Consider the following 24,836-nt stretch of genomic DNA (forward strand, 5'->3'; position numbering starts at 1 on the left):
ACATGTTATAGAGCTGGATTTTAAAAGCACATAAAATATAATCAGTAAATGGAAGGCTACTAGCCTTCATAATTTAAGACTGTAAAAAAATAGCACTCAAAATAGAAACTAACAATAAAAGAAAATAGATGAGATGAGGCATTTGTTAAAGGTATCCACTTAAGAAAATTTAAGTAAGTTGCTGATTTTATCTAAGATTAGAGTATTTCCTAAATCTTAGCTACGGGCCAATGGTACCTGTCTTCAAACGCAAGACATCAATTTACCATATTAATGAAAAATTTGCTGGAATGCAGAAAATTATAGTATGTCTGCTGGGAGAAATACTGAAATGAGAGAAATTTTTCACAAATAATGATAAAGACAAAACAAAAAACAAATCAAAAGTAGAACATAAGAACATAAGTATTCATTCAGCTATGTACCAGAGAAAAAGAACAACAAAAATTGTATGTAGAAGATACCAGAGGCTGGGTGCAGTGATTCACACCTGTAATTCCTGCACTTTGGGAAGCCAAGGTGGGTGGATCATGAGGTCAAGAGTTCAAGACCAGCCTGGCCAAGATGGTGAAACCCTGTCTCTACTAAAAATACAAAAATTAGCTGGGTGTGGTGGCAGGTGCCTGTAATCCCAGCTACTCAGGAGGCTGAGGCAAGGGAATCACTTGAACCTGGGCGGCAGAGGTTGCAGTGAGCTGAGATTGCACCACTGCACTCCAGCCTGAGCGATGGAGTGAGACTCTGTCTCAAAAAGAGAGAGAGAGAGAGAGAGAGAAGATAATACCAGAGATGCATATTTCAGAAAAGCAGAGGGAAAATTCACGAGGTTTCACCCTAGCCTGGCTCAATTATTCCTCTATAAACCTTCTGGAATCCCTCAGCTCAGAGGTTTACCAAAGAATAGCTCTCATTAATTAGTATTTTGATTGTCAATTAGTCTCCTGTAAACTGAGTTAGAATAAATCTACATCTTTACCTAACCACCCCTTAAACTAATCACCTCGTTAAGTGGTGACATTAAATTTCAAAGCCTAGACAACTGAAGAGCAGGTTCTAGATTTATACTGATCCCAGAAAGGTACTAGCAGGTGAGATGTACATAAAACCTCTTAAAACTATAGAACATCATTTTTTCTAATATTACCTTTCACAGAAGTGATTTGGCCTTAATTATCTATGTATTTAAATATGATTATTCAAGTCTACATTTTATAAGACAGTGGTATTTTTAATAGGTAAATAATGTATATTTTCTTTACATACCTGCTTCAGTTTTTCATCTGTGAGACAGTTAAGTTCAATAATAAACTCACTGTCTGTGGGGGAGATTTGAGCAGAAGGATCAATAATCTTAATAATATCAAGTTGCTCCCGAAGACCCATCTCAGTACTCACTTTTCGACTCAGATACTCAATATATTCCACCTATGTGATGAAAAATTACAACAAACAAGATCATTGCTAAAACTTCTGATCCTTTATTATGTCAATTATCATGTGTTTACATATCAGAAGCACTGAAGGTTATATTTATTCCCTGAAAAACAGTTAAAGCTCAAATTCAGATTTACTAAGCAATCCACATTTCCCCAGTAGCTTTAAACAGGCAATAAACTGAGCTTCACCTTGTCTCCACATATGAGCTTTTAATTAAGAATGTCAAGATCTTTACCTGCTCATCATTTGTCATTGCACTCCAAGGGAGTTCATCTAAATTCCGGTGCTTGTTTTTCTTTTTAGGAAGCAGGCAAGGTGAACTTGGAATACTGGGTATGACATCAGAAAGTACATCACTCCCACTGGCAATATCACTCCCTGGTAACTTTATAAAAATAAGGAGGGTAGGGGGAGAGAAAGCAAAATTTTTTCAGACTACCTTTTAAATACCACAATATATTTTCAACATTTAAAGTTACTTGTAATGAGACTGACTGCTGCCAGCTGTGCTAAGAGGGCTTCCTTAAACTTTAACATAAGACTAATGGCAGCCGGGCGCAGTGGTTCACTCCCGTAATCCCAGCACTTTGGGAGGCCGGAGGCCGGGGGGGGGGGGGGATCACCTGAGGTCAGGAGTTCGAGACCAGCCTGGCCAACACGGTGAAACCCTGTCTCTACTAAAAATACAAAAATTAGCTGGGCGTGGTGACATGTGCCTGTAGTCCCAGCTACTCGGAAGGCTGAGGCAGGAGAATCGCTTGAACCCAGGAGGTGGAGGTTGCAGTGAGGGAGACTGTGCCACTGCACTCCAGCTTGGACAAGAGTGAGACTCCATCTCAGAAAACAAAACAAAACAAACACTAATGGCAAATATAGAATCAGAGGACATTAATTCTGATTCATGCCTATTTATACAAGGCAGCAATATAACATATATTCTTTGCATATATTTAGTTATTCAATGAAAGATGTTTTTGAAAAGCTTAGACTCGTAATCAAGACTTATTAAAATGGCAACTGAAGAGTCAATCATCACTAAAGTTTTTAATGTATAATGAGAATCTGAGGAGGGCCTCCATACTGTAATGAATAAGCAGCACTGGTCTCCATCTGGGAAGATCCGAATAATATGCCACTAACTGGCTTTTTGCCAGAGACCGTGCTAAACATACTGTCAATATAAAGACAAATACATCTTGGTCCTTGTTCTCAAGTCTGTATTAGTGACCTCAAGACAATTAAAATAAATTAAAGCCAAGCAAAGTAACTCACACCTGTAATCCTAGCACTTTGTGAGGCTGAGGCAGGAGGACTGCTTGAGCCCAGGAATTCAAAACTAGCCTAGGCAATGTGGCAAGACCCGTCTCTATTTAAAAAAAAAAAAAAAAAAATTCATGCCTATAATCCCACAACTTTGTAAGGCTGAGGTGGGAGAATCTCTTGGGCCCAGGAGTTCGAGAGCAGTCTGGCCAACATAGCGAGACCTCATCTCTATTAAAAAAAAAAAAAAAATTAGCTGGGTGTGGTGGCACATGCCTGTGGTCTCAGCTATTCAGGAGGCTGAGGTGGGAAGATCGCTTGAACCTGGCAGGTTTAGGCTATAGTGAGACATGTTTGTGCCACTGCATGCCAGCCTGGACAACAGAGTGAGACTTGGTCTCAAAAAATAAATAAATAATAAAATAATTTTAAATATGCTGTTAACATAAAGCAAAACACTTTAAGGACCAGAAGTATTGAACGAGAAAAATTATAAAAACATCATATAAGACAAAGTATAGACAAAGGAGAAATAAAAGCAAGTCTAACATACAGAAAATCAACTTAAAGTGAGATAAACAGCAAAAATATGTGCTATAATTTTATACATATTTATGTGTATTTTTGTCCTACGACATATACTCATGTAGTCATCACCAGGACCAAGGTAATAAATATATCCATTACCTCCAAAAGTTAGAATGGATTTAATTTTAAATAAATGTATTTAAGTCATTCACCAAAAAGATAAAATCTTTTCTTCTATAAGGAACACATGACAATTTTCAAATATACTGACTTCATTTTTACAAGGTATAAAACAGCACCTTTTGTTGTTTTTTGGTTCTAAAGAGTTTGTAATTGTATCTGAACTCTGGATGATTTCTAGGCTTTTGCGATTACCCAAAAAGAGAAGAGCTACATTAGTCATGAAGATGATTTTGATTCCATGTATTAGAACTCCTACTGTGTACACAGCAGTATAATAGGTACAGGGGATTCAAAGGAGTGTTAAGTGCCTACACAAAAACTTTACTTGGGAAAATATTACAACAACACAAACATATAATTATACAACACAGCACATGACGAATGCTAGGTTTGAGAAGACAGGTCACCAATGGAAATATCTAGCAGTGGGCTGAAGCTGCAGGGTTAACTTTTGGGAGAGCTGCAACTGACTGCAAACAGGCACTGGGGAATCAATCACAAAGAAATAAACGAAACCACAAAGATAGGAGTCAATCACTATGCAAAAGATGACTATGAGGTTTACAATGAAATTGTCAAAGACAGAAGCCATTCTTTCTACATCCCCATAAGTAGCTACTACTCTTAAAAACCACATTTTCACTATGAAAGTTATTGACGAATCCAAGTACATAAGTGACTACCAACAATCTGTATTACTTCTTGTAAAATCTCAGTAAGGGCCAGGCACAGTGGCTCATACCTGTAATCTCAGCACTTTGGGAGGCGGAAGTGGGAGTATCACCTGAGGTCAGGAGTTCAAGACCATCCTGGCCAACATGACAAAACCCCATCTCTCTACCAAAAATACAAAAATTAGCTGGGCGTGGTGGTGCGTGCCTGTAATCCCAGCTACTCAGGAGGCTGAAGTAGGAGAATCACTTGAACCCAAGAGGCGGAGGTTGCAGTGAACAGAGATTGTGCCACTGCACTCCAGCCTGGGAGACAGAGGACCCATCTCAAAAAAAAAATAATAATAAAACAAAACAAAACATAAAATATTAACTAACACTGCTTGAACTGTTCACCCTTGACCATAATGTTATCTAGTTGGTGTTATGAAAGGATGATTGCTGAATGCACATATGAATGCCATCTTTTTTTCACCCTTTAATGGCAAAAAAGAAAATGCTTTGCTATTTTCCCTTTGACTTCAAATCACATCAGACATCTTCCTGTGGCCCCTAAAACAAAATGAGATACTTATTAGATAAAAGGCCTCCCCTACATCAAGCTCCTTCAATAAATGAGGCAAAAGGAGGAACTTTGAAATATCTATACTTTCAAAATATAAGAAAAAAATTCACCTAAATCTTCACAGAGTATCTGCTAGGCACTTAAATCTGTACCTTTACTTCTGTTTATGTGTTTGATGGGGAAGGAGTGGTGTAAAAAAGGTAATTAATGGTATCTTGGCCATTTTTTTCAGGGAGAAGTAAAAAGATCCCAGAGTTCAAATCCCAGCTCCACTGCTCACTAGCAGTGTGACCTTGTGTAGGCTAGTTTGTTTCTTTGAGCCTGAGTTTGAAGTAAAATGTAGTTAGTACCATCAATCTCAAAGGACTATTGAGTGGTTTAAATGTGGTAACATGCCTGGCACACAGGCAACACTCAATAAAGAGATGTACTTTTCTTTTTCCATCCTTTGCCATGGTTTTGGAACCTTTAAAAAAAAAGTAGCACAATCCCTAACAGAATGTCACATGTTGCTCAAGTGCCTGGGTTGATTCACAAGGTAGTGTTTAAGAATGATAGGGGAAAAAGGAAAAGACATTCAGGTAAGGTGTATAATTTAGTAAAGTCAAAAATGGGGAAAACAGTGTGAGGTGACATATATCCTAGAAATCATATATCATATCATTTAATCATGCCAAATTTAATTAACACAGAATATCATGCTAGGGATTTGAAAGTTCAACAGAAGAACCTGTCATATGATATGTAGAAGTGGGGCTGATAACATTTTCTAAGAAGTAACTTGACAAAACTGGTCTTTTGGGAAGATTAGTTAAAAAGCACTATGGGGAAAAAATAGAGTGAGGGACGATTGAAATTAGATAGGAAGCTCTTGTAATTTAGGCCTGGATCAAAATAAGCAAAAACAGAAAGAAAAATGAGGATGGGAAAAATATCACATGAAAACGATTTACAGTTATTGAGGTCTTTAAGTGTATCACTCTGGGTGTGGGGCAGTAACTCACACCTGTAATCCCAGCACTTTGGGAGGCAGAGGCAAGCAGATCACAAGGTCAGTAGTTCGAGACCAGCCTGGCCAATATGGTGAAACCCTGTCTCTACTAAAAACACAAAAATTAGCTGGGCATGGTGGCATGCACCTTTAGTCCCAGCTACTTGGGAGGCTGGGGCAGAAGAAGCGTTTGAACCCACGAGGTAGAGGGTGCAGTGAGCCAAGGTTGGCATTCCAGCCTGGATTACAGAGTGAGACTACATCTCAAAAAAAAAAAAGAAAGAAAATTGATGAAGCTGTTTGATAACTGAATGGGTAAGGTAAAAAGGAGTCTCATTTTGAGACCTTCAGGTCATAAAACCCACCCAGAGTGATATATTTAAAGACCTCAATTTTCACAGCAAGGTAACTGAAAGGATGTTACAGATCTTCTATCCAACATCCTCATTTTACATATAAGAAAAATGATATCTGAGGAGGGTCATACAAATAGTGGCAGAATCCAAAGTAGGACAAAAATCTAATGCTTTCAACTATGCCAGACAGTTTTGCCGGTCTGGCAAGTTTGTAATGAGAGGAATGCAATTTGGGATACAGAGGGTTTGTAGTGATAACAGGAGAAGCAAGCACAAGTATCCTTTCGACGGACAATAGTAATTTTTCACTAAGTTTTAAGACATGTCGGCCAGGCGTGGTGGCTCACGCCTGTAATCCCAGCACTTTGCCAGGCCAAGGCGGGCAGATCATGATTTCAAGAGATCAAGACCATCCTGGCCAACATGGTGAAACCCCGTCTCTACTAAAAAAAAAAAAAAAAAAAAAAAAAAAAAGTATAAAAAATTAGCCAGGCGTGGTGGTGCATGCCTATAGTCCCAGCTACTCAGGAGGCTTAGGCAGGAGAATTGCTTGAAACTGGAAAACAGAAGTTGCAGTGAGCCGGGATCGTGCCACTGTATTCCAGCCTGGCGACAGAGCAAGACTCTGTCTCAAAAACAAAACAAAACAAAACAAAACAGAAGACATGTCACAAAGCACAGTCTATTTTTTTCCATGGAAACACTGTAATTGGAAGTTGCAACACTGGATCAAGGACTCAGCATTAAATAATGGGTTACTATTAAATATTAAGGTCATCTAAGTGGAAATGTCAAGTAGTCAATTGGAGATATGGGATTAGACTGCTGGTTGTACAACGGAATTGTATGGGCCCCTGTATATTTATTAGACTAGCAATTTCCCATTTTATAACTGATACTATATTTCAGAATAAATGCTTAATAACTCCCAGCCCATATTTTTCATGGGCAATATTTGGCATATTTATATTACAGTCAGTAATTGTGAAACATAGGGAGAATTAAATCTCTGCCATATTTTCTGCAGAATGCAGCAGAATTTTATGAGTAAGCTCGTTTTTGTAATAGCTGATGTGTAATTTCAGATTGCACCTCTAGGCTTCAAGTGTGACAGCTGATTACTCACTCTTTAAATTATCTAAGCTTTCCTGCTCAACAACAGAAATAATCTCTCAGACTCTAAGACTAGTCAAATATATCCTTAATAATAAAACGACTGTAAGCAAAGAAAATTATCAGCAAAGCAAAATGCAAAGATGCTAATTAATTCTAAGGTTAAAATCTCATCTTATTAAGTAGTGAGCATTTTTCTTCCCAGAGAATCTATAAATCATTTATATTTACTTTACTAGTAACTGAAACATCTGTTAAAAAGAAAGATTTAAACAGATGGAGTTTTTATTCATAACAGAAGTAATACAAATTTTTAAACTATAGTAAATGATTTTTAGTCCATATTAATCCTAACATATAATTTTAATTATCTTCTTGGATAATTTACTGTTCATCATTATGAAATCTCACAAAGACAAGATAGCACTTTAAATCTTTCAGCATATTTAAATAGCAGATATCCATGGTAACACAGTGCCCATACTCCAATTTCACAAGTCAGAAAACGCATACTAAGGCAGGTCTGATTTTTGTTCCAACATCATAGTCACTCATGTACATTAACGGTGAGCGGCAGGGGATGGTTTTCCACTCTACTCATAAAATGAGTGAAGAAGCCACAATTAAAATTTTAAAATGCCTGCCACCTTAACATTATGGATGATAACTCTAAATAAATCACATAAAATAAACAGAAAAAATATTTCTTAGAATCACCAGGATGCCACCTGATTATGCTTTACTGAGAATCCTTATAGTCTGATTTTAAATACAAAGTCTGCACACACGAAAAGAGAGAGAGAGAGACACTGGCTGAGCATGGTGGCTCACACCTGTATTCCCACTACTTTGGGAGGCCGAAGTGGAAGGATCACTTGAGCCCAGGAATTCAAGACCAGCCTGGGCACCAAAGTGAGACCCCTGTCTCTACAAAAAATAAAAAAGTATTAGCTGGTTGTGGTGGTGCCCACCTGTGGTCCCAACTACTGAGAAGGCTAAGGCAGGAGGATTGCTTGAGCCCAGGAGGTCAAGGCTGCATTGAGCCATTTTTGCACCACTGCACTCCAGCCTGGGTGACAGAGTAAGGTCTTGTCTCAAACAAAAAGAGACACTGAAAAATTCATTATGAATATCATGAAAAAGTTTATAAGATCTTAAATGAGAAAATCTTATTAAAAATTTTTAACCAGAAGAGGAAATACTTCCTACCTCATGAGGCCAGTGTTACCTGGACACCAAAGCTAGACAAAGACACAATCGAGGAAGAAAACTGCAGACCAATATCCCTTAGGAATACAGATGCAAAATCCTTAACAAAATACTAAAAAACCACATCCAGAAGCAGACTGAACTTCTCCCCTAAGATTAGGAAAAAGACAAGGATGCTTACTTTCACCACTTCTATTCAACAGTGTACTGGAGATCTAGCTAGGGCAATTAAGCACGAATTAAAAGGTATCCATATTTAAAAAAAAGAGGGCAAAGTATCTCTATTCACAGATGACATGATTGTATAGAAAATGATAAATAATCCACACAGAGGAAAATTTTTTAACAAATGATTTCAGCAAAGTTGGCAGGATATAAAATCAATATGCAAACACAATTGTATTTCTATATACACACTAGCAATTAAGAATCTGAAAATAAAATTAAGAAAACAATACCAGCCAGGCACGGTGGCTCACGTCTGTAATACCAGAACTTTGGGAGGCCGAGGCAGGCAGATCACCTGAGGTCTGGAGTTCGAGACCAACCTGGTCAACATGGCGAAACCCTGTCTATACTAAAAATACAAAAATTAGCCATGCATGGTGGCACATGCTTGTAATCTCAGCTACTAGGGAGTGCTGAGGCAGGAGGACTGCTTGAACCTGTTAGGCAAAAGTTGCAGTGGGCCGAGATTGTGCCACTGCACTCCTGCCTCAGCAACAGAGTAAGACTCCATCTCAAAAAAACAAAAAAACAAAAAAACAAAAAAAACGAAACAACCAAAAAAACCACTTACAACAGCATCAAAAAGAATACAATATTTAGGAATAAATTTAACCAAGAGAATGGAAGACTTGAAGACTGAAAACTACAAAACATCTTTGAAATAAAGAAGCCCTAAATAAATAAGATATTCTGTCCCATATTAATGAATTGGAATATTTAATATTATTAACATGGCAATACTCCCCAACGCAATCTACAGATTCAATGTGATCTCCATCAAAATTCCAACTATCCTTTTTGCAAAATGGGCAACCTGATCCTAAAACTCATATGGAACTGCAAGGACTCCAAATAGCTCTGTTGCCCAGGCTAGAGTGCAATGGTGTGATCTTGGCTCACTGTAACCTCCACCTTCAGGGCTCAAGCAATCCTCCAACCTCAGTCTCGTGAGTAACTGAGACCACAGGTGCATGCCACCAGGCCTGGCAAATTTTTGCATTTTTTATAGACATGGGGTGTTGCCATGTTGCCCAGGCTCATTTCGAACTCCTGGGCTCAAGCTATCCATCCACCTCAGCTTATCAAAGTGCTGGAGTTACAGATGTGAGCCTAAACAATCTTTATAAGGAACAACAAAGTGGGAGAACTAACACATCTTGATTTCAAAACTTACTGAAAAGCTATGGAGTAGAGCTGAGTGTCCAAAAATAAACCCACACATCTATGATTAATTCATTTTTGAAAGGGTGTCAAGATGATTCAATGAAGAAAGAATAATCTTTTCAACAAATAGTGCTGGGACAACTGGATACCCACATGCAAAAGAATAAATTTGGGAGCCAGATGCAGTGGTACATGCCCGCAGTCGCAGATACTCAGGAGGCTGAGGTGGGAGAATTGCTTGAAAACAGGAAATTCGAGACCAGCATGGACAACACAGTGAGACTCTGTTCTTAAAAAAAGAAAGATTGAATCTGGACTCCTATCTTACACAATATACAAAAAGTAACTCAAAATGGATCAAAGACCTACATGTAAGAACTAAAACTCTAAAAGTTTGGGAAGGAAACAGGTGAAAATCTTCCTCATCTTGGATTAGGTAATGGTTTTTAAAATATGACATCATAGGTACAGCCAAAAAAAAAAAAAAAAACGATAAATTAGACTTCATCAAAATTAAAAACTTTGGTGTCAAAGGACGCTATCAAGTGAACAAATGCTATCAAGCAAAAAGACAACTCACGGAATGGAAAAACATTTTTTCAAGTCATATATCTGATAAGGGTCTAGTAGCCAGAATATAGAAATAACACAACGCAACCATAAAAAATAAAATAACCCAATTTTAAAAGGGCAAAGTATTTGAATAGATATTTCTCCAAAGAGGACATACAAATGGCCAGTAAACACATGAAAAGGTGCTCAAAACCATAATGAAATACCAATTTATAACCCAGTAGGATGGCTATAAACAAAAAGACAATGCCAACTGTGGACAAGAATGTGGTGAAATGGGAAAATTCATAAATTGCTGGTGGAAAAGTAAAATGGTATAATCACTCTGGAAAACATGTTGGCAGTTCCTCAAAAAGTTAAATATCAACTTATCATATAATCCAGCAATTCCACTCCTAGGGGTATATATATCCAAGAGAATTAAAAATACAAATCCACATAGAAACTTGTATCTGAATGTTCACAGCAGTATTATTTATAACAGCCAAAAAGCAGAAACAACCCAAAAGTTCATCAGCTAATGAACAGATGAATAAAATGTGGTACTGTACATCCACACAGTGGAATATTAGCCATAGAAAAGAATGAAGTACTGTTATATGGTACAACATGGAAGAATCTTGAAAACATTATGCCAAGTGAAAGAAGCCAGATACAAAAGGCCATGTGTTAGTCCATTTATAAGAAATATCCACAGAAGTAAATCTACAGAGAAATTAGATTAGTAGCTGCCAGGTGATAAGGGGGAGGGGAGAATTGGGACTATGTGCTAATGGGTATAGGATTTCTTTTGGAGGTGACAGAAATGTCCTGGAATTAGATAGTGGTGATGGCTGCACAATACTGTGAGCATATTTATAACTACTGAATTATACATTTCAAAATGATGAAAATGGTGAATTTCATCTCAAATTTTTAAAAAGTTTTAAGAATTTTATAAATTTTTAATCCAAATATGAAAGACAAACATGGAAGGGTTGTGAATTACTTTTTTTCTTAAAAACAATCTCATATTTTCAGTGTAGCATCGTTTATAACAACAACAAACTGAAAAGAACCTAAATAGCCATTATTAGGAAATGGATTAAGTACATTATGATCTGGTTATGGAAAAGAATGAGATGTGTTAGTTGAAAAAAGTATAGGGCTAAACAGTGGATGAAGTATGATCCCATGTGTGTTTTTAACAGTGTACAAACACACTTGTATCTGCATAAGCTCCTAACAGTTGTAAACATAATAGAGTGGGACTTGGAGACTTTTTTAAATTTGATGCCATTCTGTATTATTTGAAAGTTGTTTGAAATTATAATATTCAATTCCTCTTTTGGAATAAAACTTCAAGTATTCAGATGGCTTTCAAACACAGTAGGCATTCGAATTTATCTAGTGAATAAAATCTTTGCTGTATGCAGGGGAAACGTCTCTAAATGTTTTATTGTTTTTACAATCAGAACATGGATATTGTATTAACACAATCTAAATTTTCTGACAAACTGCACTCATTATAAGGCAGCATTTTCAAATAAATTTACCAAAAAGCTATTTTATATGGTATATATGCCACAAGAAAAGTATCAGGTGACAAGTATATTTGGTATATTTCCAAAAATATACCAAAAAGTAAAGAACATCAACATAATGAAGAATTTACATCAACTAATGGGAAAAACAGCCAGCTAATATCAAATGGCAGTATTAAACTCACATATATTATTATTAATCCTAAATCTAAATCGACTAAATCCCCCAATCAAACGACACAGCCAAAACCTATCGGTATGCTGCATCCAGACCCATCTCACATGCAAGGATACACAAAGACTCAAAACAAAGGGATGGAGAAAGATTTACCAACCAAATGGAGAGCAAAAATCAATCAATAAATAAAAAGCAGGAGTTGCAATTCTCGCCTCTGATAAAATAGATTTTAAAGCAACAAAGATCAAAAGAGGCAAAGGACATTATATTGGTAAAAGGATCAATGCAACAAGAAGAGCTAACGATCCTAAATATATACGCACCCAATACAGGAGCACCCAGATACATAAGACTTATAAAGAGATTTAGACTCCCACACAATAACAGTGGGAGACTTTAACATCAATATTAGACAGGACAACGAGACGGAAAATTAACAAGCATATCCAGGATTTAAACTCAGATCCGGAACAAGTAAACTTAATAAACATTTATAGAACTCTCCATTTCAAATACACAAAATATACACTCTTATCAGTACCACATCACACCTACTCTAAAAGGGACTGCATAACTAGAAGTAAATCACTCCTCAGTAATTGCATAGCATTTCACAGGTTTAAATGAAATATTGGTTGGCTGCTTGTTTGTTATTTTTTTCCCTCATTTCTTCCTGTCTCCATTATTAAGCACAATTATTGGTATAAAAGAGGTTTTCAATACCCATTTTTGGACTGCATTCTAGCCTGGGCAATAAAGCAACACTTCCGTTCTCTCTCCCTCTTCCTTTTCCTCTTTCTTCCTCCTTCATTCTTTTTTTTTTTTTAATTCTTTTTTTTTCTTTCTCTCCTTTTTTTCTTTTTAAAAAAATATAAATTAAAAAAAAAGTGTCAGGTGAAAAATATCTCTACATGCAAACAGAATACAAAATGGGAAATTATATATTTCTGATGACAGAACCAAAAATTATGTATTTATGGTTATAATGGTTTATGATATTAGATACATAATGTGACTGATACGTGTCCTATAAAAACACAAAAGCTATTTATTATAAGGTAGGAAGAGTAATTTTGTTTGGATTCATGCATAGAAAAGTACTGATGATATATAATAATGGTAATATTACACAAGTATTAAATTACATAAAAATCTACAAAAGGATATCTATAGCATCAGAGGCCTAAAAGGTACATTAGCAAAAATAAAGATATCTCATTCAATTCTTAACCTTAAAACATGTTGTCAGAGAATCTCCAGGACTGTATAAACATTAGAGAAATTTACTTTGAAGTAGAGATGAAAATATCAAAAGAGAAGTTTATACTTCTACTTCTGTAGTAATAATGCCAATAAAAGGGGAAAAAAAAACTTACCTGCCATTCAAACTCGCTATCTGACCAATCCCAGTAAGTGCTAATAGAAGAAGAGACATCACTGCAGACACTCCCCTCAGGAAATAAATCAAAAGAAGTGAAGTCCTGATCATCTAACAGGGAATAACAATCATCTTGATCTCCAACAGACACAGATGAAAATAGCTCCTCACTGCCTTCTGAGCTGGCAACACTTGTTCCACAAGAAGTTAGGTTCCACCTTCAAAAACACAACACAAAAGAAATCACAAGAACGACAAAATATACACAATTTTAAGGCTTACTTAACAGGACATATTTATAACATTTATAAGGAATGTGAGGGTTTTTTTGATATTTTTAAAAGAGCCCTTACCCTTTAAGGAAACATACTAAAATACTTATGAATGAAATATGTCTAGGATTTGCCTCAAAATAAGGAAGGGGCTGGGGAGTGGATGGGGTACAGATGAAGCATGATGCCATAGGTGAATAAATATTGAAGCTGGGTGACAGGAATGTGGGGTCCATTACACTTTTCTCTCTACTTTTGCAGCTGTCTGAAAATTTTTGTAGTACACTATTTTAAAAGAAAGAAGTATTTAAATTAGGAGTAAAGTAAAATCTTCATCCATAAACAAAAACATATAGCATAGTGGCTATGAGTAAGCTCTGGAATCAGACAGTTCAAATTCCTGCTCTGTCACTTCCCAGCGAATTGATTTTAAGCAATAACAGCTTCTCCAAGTCTGTGTCCCAATGGAGCTATTGTGATGATCACATAAGAATGCATACAGAGCACTTGGAGCACACATAAAAAGTGCCCAATAAATGACAGCTATTATTATTGTTAAAGGAAGAGGGGCGCCATTGCAGGGCAGAAGCAGCACCAACAAGCATCTACACAGGTAGAGGTTCATGAAGTGTTTGTTACATTTAAGTAACTTTTCCATTTTAATGTTGTACAGGCTCATTGCAAAGATGTTGTAAAGAAACGAATGAAGAATAAAAATGATCAATAATTCCATTATCCAGCAATAACTAATCTATAGTATTTTAGTATTTTTACATGCATACATATTTTTTACAGAATCAGCAACCATTCTGTGTATATATATTTTAGTATACTGTTTTTTTCACTTAACATTAATATGCTAAACATTTTCCTAAGTTTATTACTTGAAAACATTTTAATGCCTATATAATATTCCATTGACTGAATGCATAATTTAACATTATTCCTCCAATAATATAGTCTGTTTCTAATTTTTTTAATATTAGAAATAATGAGATGACCCTTGTTAATAATTATTTATCAAATGTATTTTCTCTGGATACAGTTGCTTGAAAGATAGGTACTGAGTCAAAGAATATGAACATTTCTTTTTTTTTTTTTTTTTTTTTTTTTTAGAGACGGAGTTTCACTCTTGTTACCCAGGCTGGAGTGCAATGGCGCGATCTCGGCTCACCGCAACCTCTGCCTCCTGGGTTCGGGCAATTCTCCTGCCTCAACCTCCTGAGTAGCTGGGATTACGGGCACACGCCACCATGCCCAGCTAATGTTTTGTATTTTTAGTAGAGATGGGGTTTCACCATGTTGACCAGGATGGTCTCGATCTCTTGACCTCGTGATCTACCTGCCTCGGCCTCCCAAAGTGCTGGGATTACAGGCTTGAGCCACTGCACAGAAACATTTTTATATCAAGTTTTATTTATTTAATTACTAACAAGATCAAATTTTAAAATATTTATTAGCTATTTTGCTATGGTATTTTTCTATGTGTTAATGTTTTCATTATTGATTTTGTAAGAGCTCTTTATGCATTAAGGATATTATCATGTTGTCTGCAGTATTTGTTGCAGGTTTTTTTTTTTTTTTTTTTTTTGCTCTTGAAGTCTATCAATCTGTTTTCTCTTGTAAATTTCCACTAGTTTTATACTATTAATAAGATAACCTTCACTGGTTTGCCAGTAGCATAGGGAATTAATCCTTAAGATAATGATTTAGTATTTCCAGTACTAACAAGCTCCTGAAATAATGACTTCCTGATGCAAAGTCTGTTATTTATCCATTATTAGGTTTTGTCTCATCCTTCATTAAATTTACTTTTTCTTAAATTATGTACTTCATTTTTTTAACTTCCTCCATTTTGTATGGTTAATCTTTAATTTAGAAGTTCTTGATTTACATACAAAATTTGGACAACCTGAAAAACTTTACGGTACCTTTTGCTTTTTAATTGAAAGTAGAGCATTTTAAAACACTGAAACACACACAAACTATTATAGTGCAGTAAATAAAAAGATGTCAATAAATTTTTATCAATAGGCAAAAAAACTTAAATTCATCTAAGAATCCTAGAATACCTTGTAATATTACTTAGTTCCATCACATGCTTGCTAGATGGACAGTATTCTCATTTTAGAAAAATTTTTAATTAACCAAATTATCCCAGATCTTGCAGTAAAAGTCATGAACAGGAATCATGTCCTGGTTTGAGACCAGTCTGGGAAACAAAGGAAGACAATGTCTCTACAAAAAATTATAAAATGAGCTGAGCATGGTGTTACGTTTCTGTATTCCCAGCTACTCTCAGGACACTAAGGCAGGAGGGTCCCTGGAGTCTAGGAGTCAGTGGTTACAGCAAGCTGATTCTGCCGCTGTATTCCAACCTGAGTGACAGAGAGAGACCCTGTCGCAAAACAAAACAAAAATACATTCTGGACACAGTAAAACCTATCCACACTGTGTTCTGAGCAAACTATTTTTCTTTTGTGTCTTCAAATTACATGTGACTTGTTTTCCCTTTATTCACTCACTCATTCAACAAACATTTAATCAGTATGTTCTATGTAGCAAATACTAGGTTCAGTGCTAGGAAAAACTGTGAGATACTTGTTTTAAATTAAAATTTTTCAGCTTATAAAAATTCTGTAAAAATGTGTTTCTCTCCATGAGTGATAATGGCATTCCTTAAAAAAAAAAAAAAAAAAAAAGAGATGCCATTTTTAGTAATCTAACCAATAGATCACTGCCCAAGGAGTCAGGAATTTGCTTCATTTTGTGCTCTTAGCATGGGGTACAGTCACTGTGTTCTTCAGTTTTCCAGATTTGTAATCACAACAAGGTTCTGAATGTTCTTAGAAGTCTTTGTCTTTTGTTTTTAATTATCAGTGGCAAGTAAACTGGGCTCATAGTTGAAACAAATCATGTATAAAATAGAGTAATAGTATTTTTTAGTAGCAAAGATGGTAACTTCTTTATAGCTTCATTTCCTTTTACTTTTTTTGAGATGGAGTCTTGCTCTGTTTCCCAGGCTGGAATAAAGTGGGATCTCGGCTCACTGCAACCTTCGCTTCCTGGGTTCAGGCAATTCTCTGACTCGGCCTCTCAAGTATCTGGGAATACAAGTATGCACAACTACAGCTGGCTTTTTTTTTTTTTTTTTTTTTTTGTATTTTTAGTAGTAGAGATGGGGTTTCACCATCTTGGCCAGGTTGGTCTTCAACTCCTGACCTCATGATCCACCTACCTTGGCCTCCCTAAGTGCTGGGATTACAGGTTTGAGCCATGGCACCTGGCCTTTTTCTTTTTTTGAGTCAGGGTCTCGTTCTGTTAACAAAGCTGGAGTTCAATGTCATGATCATGGCTCACTGCAGCCTTGACCTCCTGGGTTTGGCTCATCTTCTCACCTTGGCCTCCCAGCAGCTGGGACTACAGGCACATACCACCAGCCTGGCTAATTTTTGCAATTTTTTTGTAGAGAAAGGATTTCATCATGTTGTCTGGGCTGGTTTCAAATGCCTGGGCTCAAGCAATCCTTCTACCTTGGCCTCCCAAAGCGCTGGGATTACAAGCGTGAACCACTGTGCCTGGGAAAATTTTTGTATCTTCTAAGTTGCAAATTTTTTAAATTATAATTTTAAGGCAATATAGATTTTAAAAAGTAGGAAGTACTTTCATCCATTGCTAGTGACACTGTAAGTTGACATAATCTTTCTTAAAAGCGCTATGGCAATATTACGTACATCTAGAGTTTTAAAAGGTTCATTCCTTTGGAATCAGTAATTTCCCTTCTAGGATTGTGTTCCCTTCCCCAAACAGAAATTTGGAAAAAAGATGTGTGTACAAATATGTCCAAACAATATTTGTAACACCCCAAAAGGGAAAACAAATGCCCCTAAAATATGGGGAATAATTGATATATCCGAACGGTATTTTTATAATCACTAATAATCATATTTTCAGACTATTCTAAAGGAAAACACCCAATAAGTGCAAATATGCAGATCACAAATTGTATATACAGACTGATCTTGATTTTTAAAAATTATGTATGTACATAGAAATATTAAAAGAAACATCATTAAAATGTTGACAGTTGTTACCTTTGGGGAAAAGGATCATGAGTGGTCTTTATAGTTTTTTAGATGCCCTCAGTTTTCTACAATAAGTTTTTAAATAAAAATTTAAGTGGGATTCTTTTAGACTGTTTTGTCAGTTTCAAGCTTGTAATGAATGTCTATTGTGTGCTCACCACCAAAGTACTCAAAATTACAAGCTCTTACATTTTATTCCACTAAGAGAAAGCTACCTAACACTTAGATTCTAGCTATAATCATAGTATTACTCTCAAAGGAGACTTTCTCCAAAATCTTGAAAGATGTTGAAAAGAATTCCAGTGAAAGGGTGTTTAACTAAATAACTAGGCTTGCTGCCCTAATTTTAATTAAAAAAATAAAGCCAAGAACATTTCTCTGCAAGGTGTTTTAGCAAGAATATACAGACTAAGGACTTTCAACAGTATTTTGGTAAATAGCCATTTAAATGTTAAAATTAAGAAAAGCAGCCAGGCACAGTGGCTCATGCCTGTAATCTCAGCACTTTGGGAAGCCGAGGTGGGTAGATCACGAGATTGAGACCATCCTGGCCAACATGGTAAACCCTGTCTCTACTAAAAATACAAAAATTAGCTGGGCGTGGTGGTGTGCACCTGTAGTCCCAGCTACTCGGGATGCTGAGGCAGGAGAATCACTTGAATCCAGGAGATAGAGGTTGCAGTGAGCTGAGATTGCACCACTGCACTCCAGCCTGGTGACAGAGCAAGACTCTGTCTCAAAAAAAAAAAAAAATTAAGAAAAGTATGTGCACCATGTACACATACCTCTGCTCCCCGTTTTTCTCAGGTATACCTGACCGCCACCTCTGACGATGAGAATCCAGCCAATGAGCACTGTGGAATAAAGTCCTAACTGTCAAGCTAATGAAGGTCATTTGAAGTCTATATGCTACATATTCATTCTTAGGGGATAGTCCCTCATCAGTACTTGCATACATCACTGACTCTGCCAGAATCCCCATATAGCCAACCTGACCTCTGCTGCTATTCTGGAGTCCAATAGGCCACAAGGTTCCCAGTTAGAGAAGATACAACCCCTACTTCTACCAGCTTAAGTTCCTTACTTTCCTCCTAGCTACCTCAATTATGTTGGGTTCATTACTCATCTTTCCTACCCTTTATTGCCTTAGAAGTAAAAAACACTGTGTCTTTTCTAAGGCTAACTATCCCATTTGGACTTCTGAGATGATCACCTCCATCTCTCATCCCACCTTCTTTTATATTTTCAATTTCTTTCCTGTGGCCTGCTTCTAAGAAGCTAATATCTCTATTCTCAGAAAAGAAAAACTAAAGAAAAACAACAAAAAACCTTCACTTCCCTTTCAAATTCTCACAACATCCCCTTCTTCTTTCCCTGCTAAATTTACTGAAAAGCTTCCACTTTCTCAACCTTTGTAACCTGTAGTTCCACTTCTATCATGTAACGGATTTCTACTGATTACTCCCAAATCTGTATTTCTAGTCTGGATATTTCTCCAAATCCTAACCCCCATTCTCAACTTGTCTCAGCAAGTCCCCAAACCAAATTCCTCCAACATGGTTCTCCCACCTGCAACCCACAGCTCTTCTGCACCTCTAATTCTGTCTCTAGATAGGAAAACTATGGGTGGTACCAAAGGCACACAATAGTCTTCAGGTTTTTCTGGTTAAAGGTGATTGAAAATGGAGCTCTAAAATCATGAGTGAGTAACTGATTTATGTAATAGCTCGGAAGTGCTAAGAGAAAACCCGCATTTACATCAGAAAATCCCTGTCTTTCAAACCAAAGAAAATGTCTTAAACACTACATATGTTCCACACTGACATTTCACATTTTTAAAAAATTCATTCACTTTTTTGGCTTACTGAAATTTGTTCTATTTTCCTAAAATTCTAGACCAATCCAGGTAGGTCTTAAGATTCTAAAAGACACTCTTCGGAAAGTATGAATTCTTAGGAAACTGGCTGTATCCATGTGATGTATTTTCTACTGAACCTAGACCAGTGACACACCAACCTGTCACAAATGACTTTAATTTGAATATTGGGCCGGGCATGGTGGCTCACGCCTGTAATCCCAGCACTTTGGGAAGCTGACGCAGGTGGACCACCTGGGGTCAGGAGTTCAAGACCAGCCTGGTCAACATGGTGAAACCCTGTCTCTGCTAAAAATATAAAAATTAACCAGGCATAGTGGTATGCACCTGTAGTCCCAGCTACTCAGGAGGCTGAGGCAGGAGAATTGCTTGAACCCAGGAGGCAGAGGTTGCCCTAAGCTGAGATTGTGGAACTGTACTCCAGCCTGGGTGACAGAGGGAGACTCCACCTTAAGGAAAAAAAAATCTGAATATTGCATGCATTCAACCTCAGGGACTGTTAGTGCTGTGACTGTCTTGGTTAATGAAAATTGCAAATATAGCCCAGAATCCAGTAAATGAGTATGCACAAAACTGTCATAATTATAAGGTCCTTATCAAGGGCATTAGTTTTAAAATCTCCTCATTTTTCTTATCAGTTAACAAGAAGGAAGCAAAATAAAGGTTAAGTCAAATATCTACCCATTAACAAGCTTCCTACTTCCAATGAAATTTGTTTCACAATACTAAATCCAAGTCAGAATTTCAGCACTCAATTATTCAAAATCTAATTTTGGGGTTGTCTGAATTGGCAAATGATGTGGAAAAAAGTGACACATACAACTCTGAAATAAAAGAACTCCCTAAACTATACTTTGCCCAATATATGATTTAGCTGTGTGCTTCTCCCTGAAAAGAAATGGCTGGAAGCCTATGGTCCTCTCAAGCACCATCTTGAGGAGGGGTAAGAAGACAGAACATTCCAGAAGGATAACAGATTTAAAAGGCAAGGTAACCTAGGGCAGAAACGTCACCTGCTGTGAATATTGCTAATTTTGCTTCCCATACTTTCTACTGAAAAGGATACAGAGCATTAGAACCCCTGCCACCATGCCAAGCCTTGTGAAAAAAAGGGTACGAGAGGGAGAAAAAAAAAAAAAGCAGGCAGTTAACTAGGAAAGATGTTTGACTTGGAAAATCTGGGGCTTGTGAAAAACCTCCTTCTCCCCTCCTCACTGACCCACTGAAAAACAGCCTTGACCTCACCACAGTCTTTAAGGGGAAGAAAACACAGGGAAAAAATGGGGAGGAGGAGGAACAGAACAAGTTGTAAGAAACATATTATTCTCATCACTTCACTCCCCATCACCTCCAACCAGTTTTGGCAGTACTTACCCTCAGCCTCTACCCTCATTCCCTTGCCCTCATCATCACAGCAGGATCATTCTGAAATCATTTAACTTTCCTGGGTATGTAACTTGCTCCATGGCTGAAAAACTTAAATGCCAAATATGTACAAAGGTATTCTTTTATATTATTTTCCAACATAAATAACCCTAAGCACACTTGATTTCATGAATACGTTACATTCACATTACAGTGGCATTAGGGGTTAAATAGGCTTCTGTGAATTAGTCTAAGAAACCATAAGTTCTATTTGTAATACTGGATCCATTAGTTTTGTTCCAAGTTTAATCACCAACTTCAAAGGAATAGTCTTGGATTTGCTTGACTACGTTTTATGACCTTGAACTCAATCTTTTCTTTCTGGGCCTGTTTCTTCATTTTTTGCAATGACGATTTATAGTCATAAATTTACTGCCACTTCCTTTTGAGATGTGTTATACTGATATTCTCTCTTTAACTATAGTACCTTGTTCCAATAGACTGTAACTTTCATTTATGTAAGAATCATCTTATACATTCCTTGTACCTGGTAGAAGCTCATTCAATCTATAGACCGATTTAAGGCAAGGGAGGGGAGAAATATGCTGAAGACACTAAGATATGGAAGAATTTGATCAAACTTACATCATAAACTTGGATCAGAAATCAGAACTAGATTTCTTACCTCCAGTATTTTCCATAGCTGAACCCCTCTCCCAGAGCCTTATCCACACAACCTCCCAGCCCTTTGTATACATATCTCAAATATCCACCTATATTAAAAGTTGAGGCTATATCTAGAACGTCTTCAAATCCCTCACAACATTTGATCTAACACGTAAATGCACGCATGAGAGAAGTCTCCAGAACACTACCTTCTACTGAAATCAGTCAGGAGATACACTCTGAATAAATTTGTGTAAGGCAGTCCAGCCTAAGCCTCTCTCCCTTCAAAGGGGAAGCAAATTGAAGGATACGTCATACGAAGGAATCTTCCAGATTTAAGCTTATCCATTCTGGCAGAGCCTAAAGCGCTAAGGCAAACAGTTAATAAAGGAGGAAAAAAAAAAAAAAAAGAGAGAGAGAATCCACTAGTTTCCTAGCGCTCAACCAAAAAAATGGGGTAGGGGTGGTGGGGGGGAGGGGGAGAAAGGACTATGAGACAGGTTAAAAATTGGGAAAATAAAGCTTCTAGCTTTAAACGTGCCACCTTTCAACTCCACTTTTCGAAAGATCTATGGATTTACTTGGGGCCATCCAAATTCCTCTACAGCGTACAGGAAATGGAAGGGGTTAAACTTTTGCAGATGGATGGAAACGGGCGTATTTAAAAATCAAGGGTGGGGGGTTGGGGTTCGTAGGATACAGGTGGGGGAAGGGAAGGGAAGGGAGGGAAGGAGAAGGTAGGGAAGGGAGGAGTCGCCTATGGCCAGAAGATGAATGAGGAAAAGAGAGTGAAACGCCGGTCAAAAGGAAAATCAGAGGGCAGGGGTGAAAATACGGATGGGGGACAGGGAAGGAGCCCGGGAATGAGCGCTGGTCAAAGGCAGGTGGGGGAGGGGGAGACTAGACGCGCAGCCCGGGAAGAAGGACCAGGAGCAGGGGGGCGACCAGCGGTGGAAAACCCACCCCTGCCCTCAGCTGCAGTTCATACCTGTTGGTGTGGAAGCGGTGGAGCGGGTCGGTGCGATGGCAGGAGGACAGCTGGCAGCCGAAGTCGCTGATGTCCAGGCAGCCTGGCTCCTCGCTCAGGCAGGTGCCCACCCCGCGAGGGGGTCCCAGGAGCGGGAAGGGTTCCTCGGGAGTTAGAAACTTCTCATAGGAAGTGATGGCCGAGGCCTCGTCGGACATGGTTGGAGATAGCCTGGCTCGGGCTCCCTCTCTGGCCCTGGGCTGCTCCCGCGCCCGCCCCTGCCCCCACTCTAACCTGTCTGCAGTCGCCGCCGCTCCAGGGTGTGCCCGCGGCGGCTCACCGGCAGGCTGGGCGACACGGCCCGCCGCTGCTTGCGTGGTGCGGGGCCGCGCGAAGAGGCTGCTCGAGGCCACAGCGGCCCGCCGGCCACCTAGTTAGCGCCTCGGTGGCCTCCGCAGCCTCAGCCGCCGCCGCCGCCGCCCGACTCAACCCGTCAGCGCAGCGCCGCCGCCCGTCCCGGCCAGGCGCGCCCCGCCCACTGCGCTCGCGGCTCGCTACTGCAGCAGTCCGCCCGGCGCCGGCCCGGAGGGGAAGGGCAGCGGGAAGCCGCTCCCTTGCCCCCTAGTGGACTGGAGGAGGAACTGAACCTCCTCCTGCCGCAGCCCAAAGCGGATCGCCCCGCCCTCTATGCCTCGAATCAGGGATTCAGGCCGCTGGAAGGGCTCGGCTTCTCTGGCCAAACTCCTCCTCCGCTTTCTCTATCGCACTTGATAACTAAGAAGGAACCGCAGCCCCAGAAAAGGGACTTGTCCAGGGTCACACTGCGGATGCGTGAGAAAGCATCCAGATGCCGTGGTTTCCAGCGCACTCGATCACCCTGTCCAAATTCAACAAGTATTTATTGAGCTCCAGCAGTGTGTGTGCCCAGCACTGTGCAATGAGCTGTAGGAGAAATCGTCCAAGCAGTAAAAAATAGTCCCTGCCTCACTTCTGATCACCTAACTGCAAAAACCCTACGCTGCAGCCACCCGCCTACTCAGAGCTGCTGGACACGTAGTACTCTTTTGTGCTCTGCACCTTTTGCTCGTATTAGGCACTCTGCTTAGAATGCCCTGCCATCTCTCCCCTGCTAATCCTTCAAACTCCAGCTCAAACGTTATCTCCTCTGTGAAGCCTTCCCTGACTCGCAAAGGAGGCTTAGGCACTCCTGCTAATATGCCCCCTCTCTCCGGTAGAAAATATAGCATGGAGCTTAACTTGTTCAACTTGAATCAACTTGTTAGGTGTCATATACTGTTCTTTCCTGTTTATCTCATCTCTCTTCTCTGTATTCTGGACACGTGGTTCCTGTTCTTGGATGCGTAAAATTAAAAAAAATATATTCAGAGGAAAACCCAAGATTGCTAATTTGTTGCTTTGCCCAAAGAAGACAATGTTTAAAACTACCTAATACTAATTTATAAAAGGAAGCACATTTTCATGTGAGCATAATTTTTCAATAAAAGTAATTATTTGCATTAACCATATTTAGCTTTATTGAAAAACTACATTCATCCTTCAGGAAAGCAGAGAACTAAGATAGGTGAAAATGAGGGGAAAGGTGAAAGAAGGAAGGAGGAAAAAGAGAAAGGGAGCAAGAGAGGTGGGGGGTTGTCACTAAAACAAGTCCCATTCAGTGTTAAACTCTGTGCCATGCCCTACCAATGCACCTTACAGTGAAAACAGCTCCTCAACCGTGCCTTTAAAATGTATTCATTATCTTGCTTCAGTTACTTGGTTGTTTGACTGTTGAGCATGCCTGCTTTCCTTCATTGAGATTGCAAGAAGGTATGTTGCATTGTGTACTTTCAAAATGAATCATTCATTAATATACAATGGGGCTGACCAATTTAAAAATTGTGGAAGTGAGGCTGATGATGGTTTGGCCAATGGTCCCTAATCATGAATCCCCAAGGGTTTGAGGCCAGTGAGACTGAATGGGCCATGGCTTAGTCCCCACAAACAAGAGACTTGATTATCCAAAAGAAATAGGAGTCAAATGCTGCATGATAATGTAGGTACTCAGGTAATAGCACCAGGAACTGTTAATAAGAAGCTAACAAAATAGTCTAATTTATTTATTTTATTTATTTATTTTGAGACGGAGTCTTGTTCTGTCACCCAGGCTGGAGTGCAATGGGGCGATTTTGGCTCATTGCAACCTCCACCTCCTGGGTTCAAGCCATTCTTCTGTCTCAGCCTCCCAAGT

The 24,836-nt window shown here is 38.5% G+C and overlaps 1 protein-coding gene and 1 long non-coding RNA gene across 3 annotated transcripts in view; one reads left to right on the plus strand and one right to left on the minus strand.

Annotated features, from left to right (window-relative positions):
• Positions 1-23,140, minus strand: part of FAM199X (family with sequence similarity 199, X-linked) — a 31,537-nt gene extending 8,397 nt beyond the window's left edge. For both annotated transcript variants that reach the window (XM_032250937.1, XM_032250936.1), the window contains exons 1-4: positions 22,610-23,140; positions 13,356-13,575; positions 1,673-1,822; positions 1,264-1,425 (exon numbers count right to left, since the gene is read on the minus strand). In XM_032250937.1, the coding sequence (XP_032106828.1) occupies positions 1,264-1,425; positions 1,673-1,822; positions 13,356-13,575; positions 22,610-22,806 (729 nt within the window). In that variant the 5' untranslated portion in view covers positions 22,807-23,140. The remainder of the gene's footprint in view (positions 1-1,263; positions 1,426-1,672; positions 1,823-13,355; positions 13,576-22,609) is intronic.
• Positions 11,775-12,939, plus strand: LOC116531911. Its single transcript, XR_004260638.1, has 2 exons — positions 11,775-11,859; positions 12,874-12,939. It is a non-coding gene; the product is annotated as an uncharacterized LOC116531911 (long non-coding RNA).
• Positions 23,141-24,836: the final 1,696 nt, after the last annotated feature.

Source organism: Sapajus apella, unplaced genomic scaffold (assembly GCF_009761245.1).
Source record: "Sapajus apella isolate SASKATOON/1434 unplaced genomic scaffold, GSC_monkey_1.0 scaffold73, whole genome shotgun sequence".
Classification (NCBI taxonomy): Eukaryota; Metazoa; Chordata; class Mammalia; order Primates; family Cebidae; genus Sapajus; species Sapajus apella.